Source organism: Onychomys torridus, chromosome 2 (genome assembly GCF_903995425.1).
Source record: "Onychomys torridus chromosome 2, mOncTor1.1, whole genome shotgun sequence".
Taxonomy (NCBI): Eukaryota; Metazoa; Chordata; class Mammalia; order Rodentia; family Cricetidae; genus Onychomys; species Onychomys torridus.
The window spans coordinates 144,130,432-144,145,707 of record NC_050444.1 but is presented as its reverse complement, the minus strand read 5'-3'; the positions used below and the strand labels follow the sequence as shown (position 1 = coordinate 144,145,707).

The 15,276-nt window shown below is 42.6% G+C and overlaps 1 protein-coding gene across 17 annotated transcripts in view; it reads right to left on the bottom strand.

The window, feature by feature from the left end:
• Positions 1-15,276, bottom strand: part of Pum1 (pumilio RNA binding family member 1) — a 125,702-nt gene that overhangs the window by 108,783 nt on the left and 1,643 nt on the right. For 14 of the 17 annotated variants that reach the window (XM_036177838.1, XM_036177842.1, XM_036177841.1 and 11 more), the window contains exon 2: positions 10,700-11,073. In XM_036177838.1, coding sequence (XP_036033731.1) covers positions 10,700-11,062 — 363 coding nt within the window. In that variant the 5' untranslated portion in view covers positions 11,063-11,073. Of the gene's footprint in view, positions 1-10,699; positions 11,074-15,276 lie in introns of those variants that run through there. The other 3 variants (XM_036177854.1, XM_036177850.1, XM_036177853.1) reach the window with 3 other exon arrangements.

The following is a 15,276-nucleotide window of genomic DNA, read 5'->3' as shown; positions in this document are numbered from 1 at the left end:
CAAAGGAGATCATGGGGATACAAATTGGAAAGGAAGAAGTCAAACTTTCACTATTTGCAGATGATATGATAGTATACATAAGTGACCCCAAAAATTCTACCAGGGAACTCCTACAGCTGATAAACTTCAATAAAGTGGCAGGATACAAGATCAACTCAAAAGAATCAGTAGCCGTCCTATACAAATTATAAAAGGGATGAGAGAGAAGTCAGAGAAACATCACTCTTTACAATAGCCACAAATAATATAAAATACCTTGGGTTAACACTAGAACTTAAGTCTTTTTTTTTAAGATTTATTTATTTATTATGTATAAATAAACTTCAGGCCAGAAGAGGGCACCAGATCTCATTACAGATGGTTGTGAGCCAGCAAGTGGTTGCTGGGAATTGAACTCAGGACCTCTGGAAGAGTAGTCAGTGCTCTTAACCTCTGAGCCATCTCTCCAGCCCCGAACTTTAAGTTTTTAAAGAAAGAAATTGAGGGCTGGAGAGATGGCTCAGAGGTTAAGAGCACTTGGGAGGTAGAAGCAGGTGGATCTGAGTATAAGACCAGTCTAGTCTACAGAGTGAGTTCCAGGGCAGCCAGGGCTACACAGAGAAACCCTGTCTCAAAAAAAAAAAAAAAAAAAAAGGGGGGGGGGGTCCTGGAGAGATGGCTCAGTGGTTAAGAGCACTGGCTGCTCTTCCAAAGATTCTGAGTTCAATTCCCAGCAACCACATGGTGACTCACAACCATCTGTAATGAGATCTGGTACCCTCTTCTGGCCTGCAGGCATACATGCAGGCAGAACACTATACACATAATAAATAAATAAATAAATCTTTTAAAAAAAAACAGGAAAAAGAAAAAAACGTATGTCCCCTGAAAGAGTCATTGACCAGTTACAGAGTTATTAAAAAAAAAAAGAAAAGAAAAGAAAAGAAAAGAAAGAAGTTAATTGAAAATATCAGAAAATGGAAGGATCTCCCATGCTCATGGATAGGTAGGATTAACATAGTAAAAATGGCAATCTTACCAAAAGCTATCTACAAATTCAATGCAATCCCCATCAAAATTCCAACACAATTCTTCACAGACTTGGAAAGAAAAATACCCAACTTCATATGGAAAAACAAGACTCAGGATAGCTAAAAGAATCCTGTATAATAAAACAACCTCTGGAGGCATCACCATTCCTGACCTCAAGCTCTACTATAGAGCTATAGTAATAAAAACAGCTTGGTACTGGTATAAAAACTGACAAACAGACCAATGGAATCGAATTGAAGACCCTGACATTAATCCACGCACATATGAACACCAGATTTTTGACAAAGAAGCCAAAACTATACAATGAAAAAAAGAAAGTATCTTCAACAAATGGTGCTGGCATAACTGGATGTCAATTTGTAAAAGATTATAAATAGATCCTATATGTCACCATGCACAAAACTCAAGTCCAAGTGGATCAAAGACCTCAACATAAATCCAGTTACACTAAACTTAACAGAAGAAAAAGTAGGAAGTACTCTTGAATATAGTGATATTTTATTTGTATTGAAATGTGATTTTATTTGTATGTCAATAAAGTTGCCTTGAGGTCAGAGCAAGCCAGAGCAGAAGCTGAGCAGTAGTGGGGCACGCCTTTAATACCAGCACTTGGGAGGCAGAGCTAGGCGGATCTCTGTGTGTTCAAGGACACAGCCAGCATGGCAGACACACGCCTTTAATCTCAATACCAACCATAGACGACCTGGAGGTCTGTACAAACAGGCAGTGACAAGGAGGTCATGTGGCTGGGTTTACAACCAATGAGAAAACAGAACAGAAAGTCTTTAAATAGACAGGACGCACAGAAGCAGGTCTCTTGCAGACAGGAAGAACAGCAGAAGCAGTGTAGGGTAAGGTTTTCCGCTCTTGCTCTGACCTCGTGATTTTTAACTCTGCAATCCGTTCTGTGTTTCTTATTTAACAAGCCAGTTACATCTACAGCAACCCACAGAACCAGGAAGGCTACATAGCAGGGGGGACCCTAGGATGACTGTGGCTTATAATAAATTTTGATATTACTCCAAAAAAAAGATGGGCTGAAGAGATGGCTCTGTGATTAAGAGCACTAGCAACTCTTCCAGGTCCTGAGTTCAATTCCCAGCAACCACATATGGTTCACATCCATCTAGAATGAGATCTGATGCCTTCTTTTGGTGTGCAGACATTCATGCATTCACTGTATACATAAATAAATCTTTTTTAAAAAACAAGGCCGGGCGGTGGTGGCGCACACCTTTAATCCCAGCACTCGGGAGGCAGAGCCAGGTGGATCTCTGTGAGTTTAAGAGTTTGAGGCCAGCCTAGGCTACCAAGTGAGTTCCAGGAAAGGCACAAAGCTACACAGAGAAACCCTGTCTCGAAAAACCAAAAAAAAAAAAAAAAAAGGAAAAAGGAAAAAATTTAAAGCTCTATTCTGCAGTAACATTAAAAGCAAAAACAGGCTGGAGAGATGGCTCAGAGGTTAAGAGCACTGGCTGCACTTCCAGAGGTCCTGAGTTCAACTCCCAGCAACCATATGGTAGCTCACAACCATCTGTAGTGAGATCGGATGCTCTCTTCAGGTGTACAGGAGAACATGCAGATAGAGCACTCATTAACACTTGAGAGGCAGAGAACAGGCACATTTCTTGAGGCCAGCCTGGTCTACAAAGCAAATTTCAGGACAGTCAGGGCTATTAAACATAGAATTTGTCTGGAAAAAAACAAAGTACAACTAGTCACATATAACTACATCAACTGTGACAATTTACCCACTCAAGTTTTCTCATGAATGAAAAATGAAAGTGATAAGAAACTTCCATAGAGGGCTGGGCTATGATCCAGTGATAGCACTAGCCTGAATAAAGGAGTCTGCCAGCTCTATCCATACCACCACCACCATCACCAAAAGGTAAGTAACCTATAGGAAGTTCTTTGGGGGGGGGGGGGGTTTGTTTGTTTTTTCACGACAGGGTTTCTCTGTAGCTTTGGAGCCTGTCCTGGAACTCACTTTGTAGACCAGGCTGGCCTAGAACCCACAGAGATCCACCTGCCTCTGCCTTCCAAGTGCTGGGATTATAGGCGTGCGCCAGTGATGAAGTTCTTATATGTTTGGAGGTTCCAGCCATGTAAGAACACAACTATTCTGGGATGGTGTGTGAGTATGTGTTATTATTTCTACAATTAAACACACAAGAACACTATAATCAACTGGGTAGACAGCTCAATGGGTGGACTGTTCGCCAAGAATGTACAAACTCCTGGGTTCTGTCCCTCACATACAACTGGACACAGTGGTACTAGGGAGGTAGATGTAGGAGTTCAATGATATCCACTACATACTGAGTATGTTTGAGGTCAGCCTGGGCTACATGAGACTTTGCCCCCCCACCAAAAAATGAATGAGTGAATGCAAATTATTTATCTAAACAAAGACTAATCCAGCCAACTGCCTGTAGATGTATGTTATTGAATCCACTCAGTCCATCCCTGCAACCTAAATACATTCAATATATTGCTAACTTTTTTGTTTGTTTGGGTTTTGTTGTTAGGTTTTTGTTTTCTGTTGTTGTTGGGTTTTTTGTTTTGTTTTTCAAGATAGAGTTTCTCTGTGTAGCCTTGGCTGTCCTAGAACTCAGGACAGGCCTCAACCTATAGACCAGGCTTGCCTCAAACTCAGAGATCCCTCTACCTCTGCCCAAGCGCTGGGATTAAAGGCATGTGCCACCATGCCCAACTAAAAGCCTATTTTCTAGGAAATGAACCAACAGCTCAATACAGAGCCACAGAAGTTCCCATTTGAAACCATTTTGTGCTCCCCCCCTTCATAAAACCAAGTTTCTTCAGAAGATATAAGCAGATTCATTATTTTGCATTTTCCAAGACTTCTGACTCTAAATAATAGTTATCTCCCTAATCTACAACTGGGAAAACATAAAGTTCAATTAATAAACTCTTTAATGAGTAAAAACATTTTATAATCATCAGCAAGTTTGTTATTTTTTAAACACTACGATAGAGGCTGCAGAGATGGCTCAGCGGTCCAGAGCACTGGCTGCTCTGCCACAGGACCAGGTTCAGCTCCCAGAACCCACATGGCCGCTCACAACACCTGTTAGCTCCAGTTCCGGAAACCCAACATCCTCTCTGGACCTCCATGGACACCACACACAGTTTTCATAAAATAACCCTATTTTTAAAAAGAAATAGTTGCTGTCGGAATATAAAAAATGAAAAATGAAAAAAATTAATTAGTAAAAAGAAAAAAAATAATAAAAATGAACCTGAAAAAAGAAAAAGTGACACGGACAGCACCGATGACCCCTGCAAAGCAGGGACCACACCTGAGTTACCCGAAAGCACCACCACTGCGGGACTCCACTTCCAGACCCTGCGTAAGCCCTTCAAACACTGGGCTAGCCCAAAGAAGGTAGTCATAAAGAACCAGAGACTATCCAATTCAAGTTCTCTTTTTTTTTTTTTTTTCTTTTTCGAGACAGGGTTTCTCTGTAGCTTTGGAGGCTGGCCTCGAACTCACAGAGATCCACCTGCCTCTGCCTCCTGAGTGCTGGGATTACAGGCGTGCGCCACCACCGCCGGCTAATTTCAAGTTCTCAACAGGCCATCCACAGACTAGATTAGGCTGGTGGTTGCCCAGGGCTGGGAAAGAAGTGCTAGGGTATGATATCTACAGGTGCTGAGAATGCTGACTGTAATGTAGGCAAGGCAACTGTGTATACAGCCAACAAGTGCTGAATTATTAACACTTTAATTGAGCAAACTCTGTACAACTTATTAATTGTACTTATTTAAAAGTACTTCAAGGCTGGAAACGTATCTGGGCAGCAACATACTTGCCTAATATAAGCCAAGTCCTGGGCTCCATCCTCATTATCTCCAGCAAGTAAATAAACAAACTCACATGACCTATTGCAATCTGTACACCATTTGCACAATATTCCCAGCAGAGAACAAAGGACCAGGACAGCTACACAGTGAGTTAGTTATATTGCGACTCCTTACATCCAGAAAAAACTGAATGAAAACACAGCAAAGAGGGGTTTTTTAATAATTTATTTATTCTTATTTTATGTGCATTGATGTTTTGCAGGCATATATGTCTGTGTGAAGGTGTCAGATCCCCTGGAACTGGATTTACAGACAGTTGTGAGCTGCCATGTGCATGTGGTTGCTGGGAATTGAACTCAGGTCCTCTGGAAGAACAGCCTGTGCTCTTAACTGCTGAGCCATCTCTCCAGGCCAAGCAAAGAGGTTTTTTAAAAAGAAAGCTATCCATACACACACCCTTAGCGTCCCCGCTTTCTTGACACTGTGCAGCAGTACCTTGTACCTGAGTGTGTATTAAGATTTTTAAGACTGCTACCTAAGCAGTCTCCCCGAAAACTGCTCCTATAAGTCTTCAGCAACTGCAGCTACCTGGGAGAGCCACATGCAAGGATATGTCTGCCACACAGAGGTGTAATCAAAACAGGAGCAGGAGCATCTCACTGCTTTTCACCCTACACAGTACCTAGACCGCATTCCTCACTGAGATTTAAAACATGTCTGTTTTTCTTAAGAATTTCATGGCCCTGGGCAGTGGTGGTGCACGCCTTTAATCCCAGCACCTGGGAAGCTGAGGCAGGCGGATCTCTGTAAATTCAAGGTCAGCCTGGTCTACAAATTGAGTTCCAGGATGGTCAAGCCTACACAGAGAAACCTTGTCTAGGAGGAAAGGGAATTTTTTCGTGGCCAGGTATGGTGGTGTACATCTTTAATCTCATCTCTGAGTTTGAAGCCAGCCTGGTATACACTACAAGTTCCAAGTAAGCCAGAGTTAGGTAGTGAGAGTCACTTCATATTGAGACAGATAAATAACTTTCCTACATTACTTAGACATTTAGCCCTCATAAAAACAGAACATACACCAAACACACTGCTCATGGAAAAGAAAACAAGACTTCAATCCCATTTTTGATGAGACAATAGTCAACACCTTTTGTATTTACCTACTATCAAGCTTACGGTGTCTCCCTTTCCAGTAAAGCAGTCCACTGGCCTAAGAACGGGCTACTTTACTGCAGTGAGTTCTTCCTGGAAAGGCAGAAGTCTACTAGAGCTTGCACTCCGGACCCACACTTCAAAACCGTACCTACTGGACACAGTGGTATCCTGTAATGCCAGCACTAGGGTCTGCCTCATTATTACGCTTCAGTGTCTTGTCCCTCACAAAAGGCTATTAGCCACTCCACAGAATTGTAAGGATCAAATTCAGGAACTACAGAGTTCAGTGCCCAGAACCTATCTGGCTCTCAAGAACTTTTTCACTTCTACCTACCCGAGAGATCACGTCCCCTGACCTTCACTTGTAACAGTGGTTAAGCAGGGCAGGGTCCCAACCTAGTCATGTCCCTATGTACTAGTGTTCCTCCTGCTAGATGCTGGGATAACTTGGCCATCTCACCTGCCTTTAAAAACAAACAACAAGGTCTCAGCCTAGCCCACGCTGGCTTGGCACAGACCAGCCTGCACAGCCCTCCCCGGCCCTGCACTCCTGTCACAGGGCTTCTACCTCTACCCTTGCCCTTCTGGGATGGCTAAGCTGTAAGATCCACTATGAGGGCAAATTAAATGGCTCCTGTTTTTGCCTCAGCTAACAAAAAATTACAGAATACACACACACAAAACCACAAGAGCCTCTGCCCTACAGTAGCTCTGTCCAAAAAGTGAGACAAATATCAAAACCAAACCAGACATGGCTGTCATCCTAGCACTCAAGAAAGAGGCAAAGGATCCTTTCAAGTTCCAGGCCAGCCAGGGCTACAAAGGGAGATGCTATCAACTACACCAGCCAAAAAAAAAAAAAAAAATTAAGTGTGTTGATTCCCCATAACTATGTATCAGCCATCCAGAGTTCTCTACCATTGTGCATTACTGGGGTACCCTCCCCACTACAGTGTGATGGTGACTGCTAATTCCAAGCCAATCACTCACTGGTTTAGGACCCTTGTGTAGTCAACAGGTTTGCTGTTGACTTCTAACTACTTTGCTAAACAAACTGCCTGGGAAATGAGATGTGACCCTCATGACAAGATCACTTCAGACAGGCAGAGTAAGCTTTGAAGAAACATTTGGTGATTTGCACAACCAGACCTTAAATCTCAGAGCTCTGCCATCAACTGATCCAGAGTCATTGCTCACTATGCAAAAACTGTCCTAAGAGCTTGATCTCTGTCGACAAGGAATGCCAGTCTAAGATGTTTCAGATCTATAACACGGTGTTTTTTGTTTTTGAGAGGAGGTTCAAGACAGAGTCTCTTCATGTAGTTCTGGCTGTACTAGAACTTACTCTGTAGATCATGCTGGCCTTGAACTCAAGAGATTTGCCTGCCTCTGGCCTTCCAAGTGCTGAGATTTAAAGTCATGCACCACCAATACAGATTTTAAAAGCAGAGGTTATGGCCTCTAAACAATGTTTGGCCGCCGGGCGGTGGTGGCGCACGCCTTTAATCCCAGCACTCAGGAGGCAGAGCCAGGTGGATCTCTGTGAGTTTGAGGCCAGCCTGGTCTACCAAGTGAGTTCCAGGAAAGGTGCAAAGCTACACAGGGAAACCCTGTCTCAAAAAACCAAAAACCTAAAAAAAAAATGTTTGGCAAGTCAAGAGATAAGGGGCTTTTTCTGCTTTGCCTTTTCAAAGGTGCCACCCAAACACATAGTCCTAGCTTGACACCTCCATACAGCATCTACCTACTGCATCCCATCTTTACCTAAACTCAACATGTATACGACCGACCAAGTGTAATCAATCACCTGCCTCCTGAACTTCCTTGTCCTGGTACTTCCTTGTTAACCAGGAACCAGCATTTCTAATTCAATCCACAACATTAGGCATCCCAGTTCTGTATCTTTCCTGTGAGGTTTCTGGCAGGATTGGCGTTTAAACCCAGTCCTTAAGCATGCTAAGCAAGCTTCTGCCACTGAGCAGTACCTCTGTCTCTCATGCTTATACATCATCTGTGTCTGTTCAAGTTGTTACCCAGAACAGGCTGCAATGGTACACACCTGGAGCCCCAGCACTCAGGAAGATGAGGCACAAGAATCGCCAGCCCTAGGCCAGCCTGCACTACATTACTGAGACACTGCCAAAAAAGGAAGGGGGGGGGGAGGGGACCACATGCACTTGGGAGGTAGAAGCAGGTAGATGTGAGTATAAGACCAGTCTAGTCTACAGAGTTCCAGGACAGCCAGGGCTACACAGAGAAACCCTGTCTCCCCCAAAAAAAAGGGGGGGAGGGGAGGGAGAGGGCCTGGAGAGATGGCTCTGTGGTTCAGAGCACTGGCTGCTCTTCCAAAGGTCAATTCCCAGCAACCACATTGTGGCTCACAACCATCTGTAATGAGATCTGATGCCCTCTTCTGGCCTGCAGGCATAGAAGCAGGCAGAACACTGTATACACAAAATAAGTAAATCTTAAAAAAAAAAAAAAAAAAAAAAGATAGGAAGATTAAGTTAGAGGGTGGGGGCTAGAGAGATGGTGGCTCAATGGTTAAGGGCACTTTTTCTTCCAGAGGACCCAGACTCAGTTCCCAAGCAGCCCCATGGTGCTGACAACCATCAGTAACTCCAGTCCCAGGTCATTCAACACCCTCACTGACTGACCTCCATAGAAATTAGGCATGCACATCATGCACATACATACATGAGGCAAAGCATTCATACACATAAAATAAAAAGTTGTCCAATGAAGGGCATAGTGATAGCACACACCTTTAATCCCAGCACTCGGGAGCCAGAGCCAGGCGGATCTCTCTGAGTTCCAGGCCAGCCTGGTCTACATAGTGAGTTCCAGGACAGTCTGGGCTACACAGAGAGATTCTGTCTCAAAAAATAAAGGAAAAGAAAAAGAAAAAGAAAAAGGGGGCTAGAGAGATGGCTCAGCAGTTAAGAACATTGACTGCTCTTCCACAGGACCCAGGTTCAATTCCCAGCACTACATGGCAGCCCACAACTGTCTACAACTACAAGATCTGAGACCTTCCCACAGACATATATGCAGGCAGAACACTGGTGCACATAAAAAATAAAAAAAGAATGCCTTCTGGTAAACAAGGTGGAGAAACGTAGTCCTAAAACCTAAGCAAACAAAAGCAAAACCATTGTGAGAAATACATGCCAGAGTTGAAATTAAATCGTAAGAGGTAAAAATAATAAAAATAAAAAATAAAGGAAAAGAGTTGTCCAGTGGGGCTTGGTCCTCACCCATTTCTAATTCGAACACTGCCCAGGTTACATAAAAGCCATTCCACACAAACAATGTTGTCTAGAGAATCACATCTTGGCCTGGCATACAAGGCCTTTTCCTTTACTACCACGTTCTTTTTCTGCATCCTTATTAAAAGACCAAATGGCTAAGGGAATCATGAAAATTTCTTCCCAAGTTTTATTTTTGGTTTTTTAAAACAGGGTCTCAGTATGTAGCCTTGGCAAGTCTGGAACTCATAGAGATCCGCCTGCCTCTGCCTCCCAAATGTTGGGATTGAAGACATGTGATACCACACTCAGCCCCAACTTTCCTACATGCTAAAGTCTACAGACTAGAATATTAAAAAAAAAAAAAAAAAAAAAAAGAGACAGGGTTTCTCTGTGTAGCTCAGCTGTCCTCGAACTCTCTCTGTAGACCAGGATGGCCTCAAATTTAACCGCCACTTTCAAGTCTCTAAAAATAATCTGAGGATTAATATATCAGAAATGGAGGTCTTAGATATGAGGCTCAAAGCCCTACATTCTATCTTCAGCACTGCCAAGGAAAAAATGGGCAACCCTGCATTAACAGTAAACAAATGTAGTACCTTGCAATAAGTACAGAACAAAAATGAAAAGTAACTTAGAAGACACTTTCTTTGACTTGTCACTAGCATCCCTCACCTACATATGCCTACACTAGTAAAACAAAGCGGTGGTGGCACACACCTCTGATCCCAGCATTCAGGAGGCAGAGGTAGGCAGATCTGAGTTTAAGGCCAGTCTGGTCAACAGAACAAGTTCAGGACAGCGAAGGCTATACAAAGAAACCCTGTCTTGTGTTTGGGGGGGGGGGGGGGGGGGTGGTTGGAGTGAGGACACCTAAGACACAACCCTTCCTTACACAGAGCACCTAACTTCAAACAAACCTTAAGTGAGTAGGTGATTTCTTAATTTCCCCTACATTCAACCATAACATCTTTTATTTCAATATTCCTTTCGTTTTCAGTTTGTAACATCCATCAGGTTAAATTCTTCCTTGGAATTTAAACATTCTCACATTGCTTCCAAACAACAGCATCTTAAAAGAAAAAAGTCATCCAAGCCAATAGAAAGACTGTTTAAAAACCAAACAATTCTTGAAAGCATATCAATGGTGAAAATAGATTATTTTGTTAGCAATATTCTTAAAAATGCATTGTGAACATTAAAACAGTCTTGAGATTTCTTTAGTGAATTTACTATATAACACCAGAATGGTAAATGACCCAGTGGCAATTACAATAACCAACCATTCTTTAAAACAAGTGACTCTTGATTACAACAAACTAAATAAGCAATCAAAGAGTTTAAGACAGTCATTGAAAGCAGACAGCCTAAGCAGACAGCCTAAGCGGACAGTGATTAGAAGAGTTTTAAAGCTGAAATAGGGAACTTTTTTTTACCTGGTGTTCTGCATGAATGTTATCCCCTGTAGGCCATCGATGTTTGCTAGTATTATAGCCGCCTCCACCACTTCCTCCTCCCCCAAGCTGCTCACCATGCTGCCTCTGAAAGAAGTAGTCCACCATAGCGTCGTCCTGGGAACGGCCTGCAACTCCTATGGATCCTGGGACAGGGCTGGAGTGTGTCCCAGCTGCAAGAGCCTGATTTGCAGCTGGCTGTGGCTGCGCTTGCGACCCTGTTCCAGATGTCAAAACAACAGGCATGTTGGGATTAGCTGGTTCTTGAGGGTGATGTTTCAGGTGGGGGCTGAAAGAGTCCTGCCAAAGCACTGCTTTTCTCTTCAAGACACATGCAACGCTCATTCCACCAACACCTAAGAACAAACAGTGAACACATGTTTAATGTCTAACTCCATATACTCCAGTACAAAATGCTAAACAATTCCTTCTCTTCTGTATATAGAACCTAAGTCTACCAAGAAGACAAGTATCTTGTAAACCTCCTTTGAAGCTGCTGGACCTGTATACACAGGAATAAAGTTGCTAGCAGCAGGTACTCCAACTAGTGCTGAGTTGAGGGCACACTACTGTAACGAAGCCTTACTAAAAAGTAATGACAGAAAGACTAGAGATGTAGTTCAGTAACAAAGAACTTGTCTAACATGTACAAGGACCTAGATTTGAGCCTAGGACCACAAAATTAAACAAAATAATATGGAATTAGAATGTAATCAATGACTACTCAACTTTCTCCTTAAGCCAATTGGACTTCAGTCTTTAAATAAACAGCTTTTTTTTTGAGGTGAAGTTTCATGTAACCCAGGCTGGCTTTGAAATTAATAGATAGCCAAAGCTGGCCATGAACTACTTACTGATCCTACTTCCACCTCCCGGGTGCTTGGATTACAGGCAACCATTAACAGGACTGTGACCAGGAGCTTTTGAAATCATCATTAAGTTTATAGTCTGGAGGTGCAGCTCCATGGAACAGTACAGTGCTTGCCTAGCCTGAAGAGGCCCTAGATTCAATCCCCTAGACTTCCCCCTACCCTCCAATTCAAATTCACTTTAAAAAATTTACAGCTGCAGCTGGGGTGGTGGCACACACCTTTGATCCCAGCACTTGGGAGGCAAAGCCAGGAGGATCTCTGTATGTTTGAAGCCAACCTGAGCTACAGAGTTCCAGGAAAGGAGCAAAGCTACTCATAGAAACCCTGTCTCGAAAAACAAAAAACAAACCAAAAAATTTACAGCTGCAATAAACATGTTAAGAAACAAACAAAAGCCTATGGCTGGGGCTGAAGAGATGGCTCAGCAGTTAAGAGCACTGGCTGCTCTTCCAGAGGACCCAGGTTCAATTCCCAGCACCCATGTGGCAGCTCACACCTGTCTGTAACTCCAGTTCCAGGGGATATGACACCCTCACACAGACATACATTCAGACAAAACACTACAAAACAAAAACTTAAAATAAATTTAGAAAAAAAAAGCCTATGGCTTGGATTCTCTAACTTAAAAGGACCCTTTAAAATATCTAACATGTAGCCGGGCAGTGGTGCCGCATGCCTTTAATCCCAGCATTCGAGAGGCAGAAGCAGGCAGATCTCCGAGTTCAAGGCCAGCCTGGGCTACAGAGTGAGTTCCAGGACAGGCTCCAAAGCTACGTCTCAGGGAAAAAAAAAAGAAAAAAATCTCATGTTTGTGTGACAAACAAGAGTATATCCTGACCAAAATCATCAGTGTTATTACAAGAGGAAAATCAAGACTTTTACTGGTAACTTACAAATACAATACAATCATGTTCATTATTGATCAACTTAGAAACAGACAAACCAACTCACTTTGCTGGTACTAAACCTCACTGGAAAAACCAGAGGTCTGGGGACTGGAGAGATGGCTCAGAGGTTAAGAGCACCGACTGCTCTTCCAGAGGTCCTGAGTTCAATTCCCAGCAACCACATGGTGGCTCACAACCATTTGTAATGAGATCTGGTGCCCTCTTCTGCGTACATAATAAATACATGAGGTCTGTCTCACCACAGTCAGAGGGCAACAAATACATGGCAGACATTATCTCATCACAGAAACACTGAAAGGGAAGCATTAGCAGCCCTGTTTTTACAAGTGAAACATTACAGAAGTTAGGAGGATCCCAAAGCCACCATCCAGCTAGGAGGGGAGAGGAGACCCCAAGCTATTCTGAAACCAACCTTGGTTCCTTCTAGAATCCTAGTAATAGTATCACTGCTATCTTTTGGGTTTTTTTTTTGAGACAGGGTCTCACCATGTAGAGACCAGGCTGACCTTGAACTCACTAAGATTGCCTGTCTGATTTCTGGAATTTAAAAAGTGGGCCACTACTCCTGCATGTTAAACTCTTCTGGAAATCCAACAAAAAAAATCAAATGTTACTAGGAATCATTGCTACTTAAGTCCCTCAAAACCAAATAGTTATATTTGTACACACAGGGTAACCTGGCTAACAATTAGTATACACCTGTCTGCAACCACTAGAGTGACTTCCAAGGATATCGCACTACTCAAAACAAGAAACCATCTGGGCGGTGGTGGTGCATGCCTGTAATCCCAGCACTTGGGAGGCAGAGCCAGGTGAATCTCTGTGAGTTCGAGGCCAGCCTGGTCTACAAAGCGAGTTCCAGGGCAGCCTCCAAAGCTACAGAGAAACCCTGTCTCAGAAAACCAAAAAAACAAAACAAAAACAAGAAACCTGTTTTCTCTCTTTTTTGAAGTAAGTATTCTTTTATGTATGTTTTACCTGCATGCACGTAGCACCATACACATGCAATGCCTGAGAGGGCCAGAAGAGGGCATCATGTCTCCTAAAACTGGAGTCAGGGATGATTGTGAGCCACCACGTGGGTGCTAGGAACCAAATGTGTCCTCGGCAAAACACTCCAACTCGGGTTGGGGATTTAGCTCAGTGGTAGAGCGCTTGCCTAGCCCTGGGTTCCTTCCTCAGCTTGGGGGTGGGGGTGATGAACCACCATGCCCTACAAACTAGTGCTCTTGACCACTGACCCATCATCTCTCCAGCTCCAACAACGTTCTCTCATTAGATTAGTAACCTCCTGGAAAATCCTTACAACTAATTCATGTTCTGAAGCTAGAACTAAGTAAGAGGTTACAATGGAATCTGTTCAAAAGCTAGTTTGTAATCCCGGCACTCTGGGAGACTAAGGCAGGAGAGCAGGAGAAATGCTAAGTAAGAGTTTGAAGGCATCTTAGGTTACACTGTGAGTTGAAAGCCAACCAGGAACTGTGATATTCTCTAAAAACAAAAACAAAAACAAGGGGGGGCTGAAGACCTGCTTCAGCGGTTAAGAGCACTAACTGCTCTTCCAAAGGACCCAGGTTTAGTTCCCAGCACCCACATGGCAGCTAACAACTGTCTTAACACCCTTAAACAGATATACATGCAGGCAAAACACCAATGCACATAAAATAAAAATAGTTTTTAAAAAAGACAAAACCTCTTCTTTGGAAATACCTGATATAAATCAACAATTCTAATATTCTCCTCCAACCCCCTCTCCTGCAGTTAAACCCCATCCAACAGAACCTTATACTAGAATAGTTTTAGCCTTCTAGACTCACATGAATAAAACGCTGTCTAGGCTTAAGTACAAAACCAGAAAATTATAGGTGTTTCATCACCAGCCTTTTGCAACATGAATACCTGCCTAATGCCTTCTCACTTGCTTCTCTAAAGACTTCATTACCCTAATACTGTATACAGTACATTTTCTTCTAAAAGAGAATCTCTATCAGATACTTTAGGCCAGATGCAAAGCCCAAGTTTTGCCACTAAACTAAAAATCTCTCAGCCAGTTTCCAAAGAAAGTCTGTCTTTCCCCCATGCCTTGGTTTTTGGAGGGAACTTTCTAATCAAAACAAGAGGTATAAAGGAGGTTTCAACAAACTTCAAATCACTATGCTGACAATTCTGCAAATTTAGTTACCTATCAGTCAAGGCAACAGAGCCCCAATCTCCAAGAGAATTCTTAAAACAGTAAATGCCAAAAGTTACCTAAAATGAATTTCCATATTAAGAAAAAGTTGATCCCTGAAAACAATCTCATTCTAAGAATTACTGAGGGGGACCACTTACAAAAACATTCAAACACAACAACTGGCTTCTGTGAGGCTATCTACAGGCCCTGAGACTTCCTGCTGCACCTAATGAGGAAGGCAGTTTCTCACACTTGGCAGAGCCAGCACTGCCAAGTGAGAGATCCGAACACTAGCGTGTCTGAGAACTCCTCCATAACATCTTAGGACAAGACAACAAAAACTAATAATCAGCTACCTAAGCACCAGAAAACAAACTGGTGTTGCCTTGTAGGGAACTCTGAAGCTCACTGAAAACTTATGTACAGTATCTGAAATGTGACTTTTTTTTTTACAAACGACGTATTATTTTAAAAATAGATGTTTTAAGTAATACAATGAAGTACAAAGTCTTTCAAACTGAATAAAGACCAAGCTGTAGTTTGTTTTTACATTTTAAATATCACTAATAAGAGTTTTCTTTAAACAAAGCAGCATGGTGGTTTAAT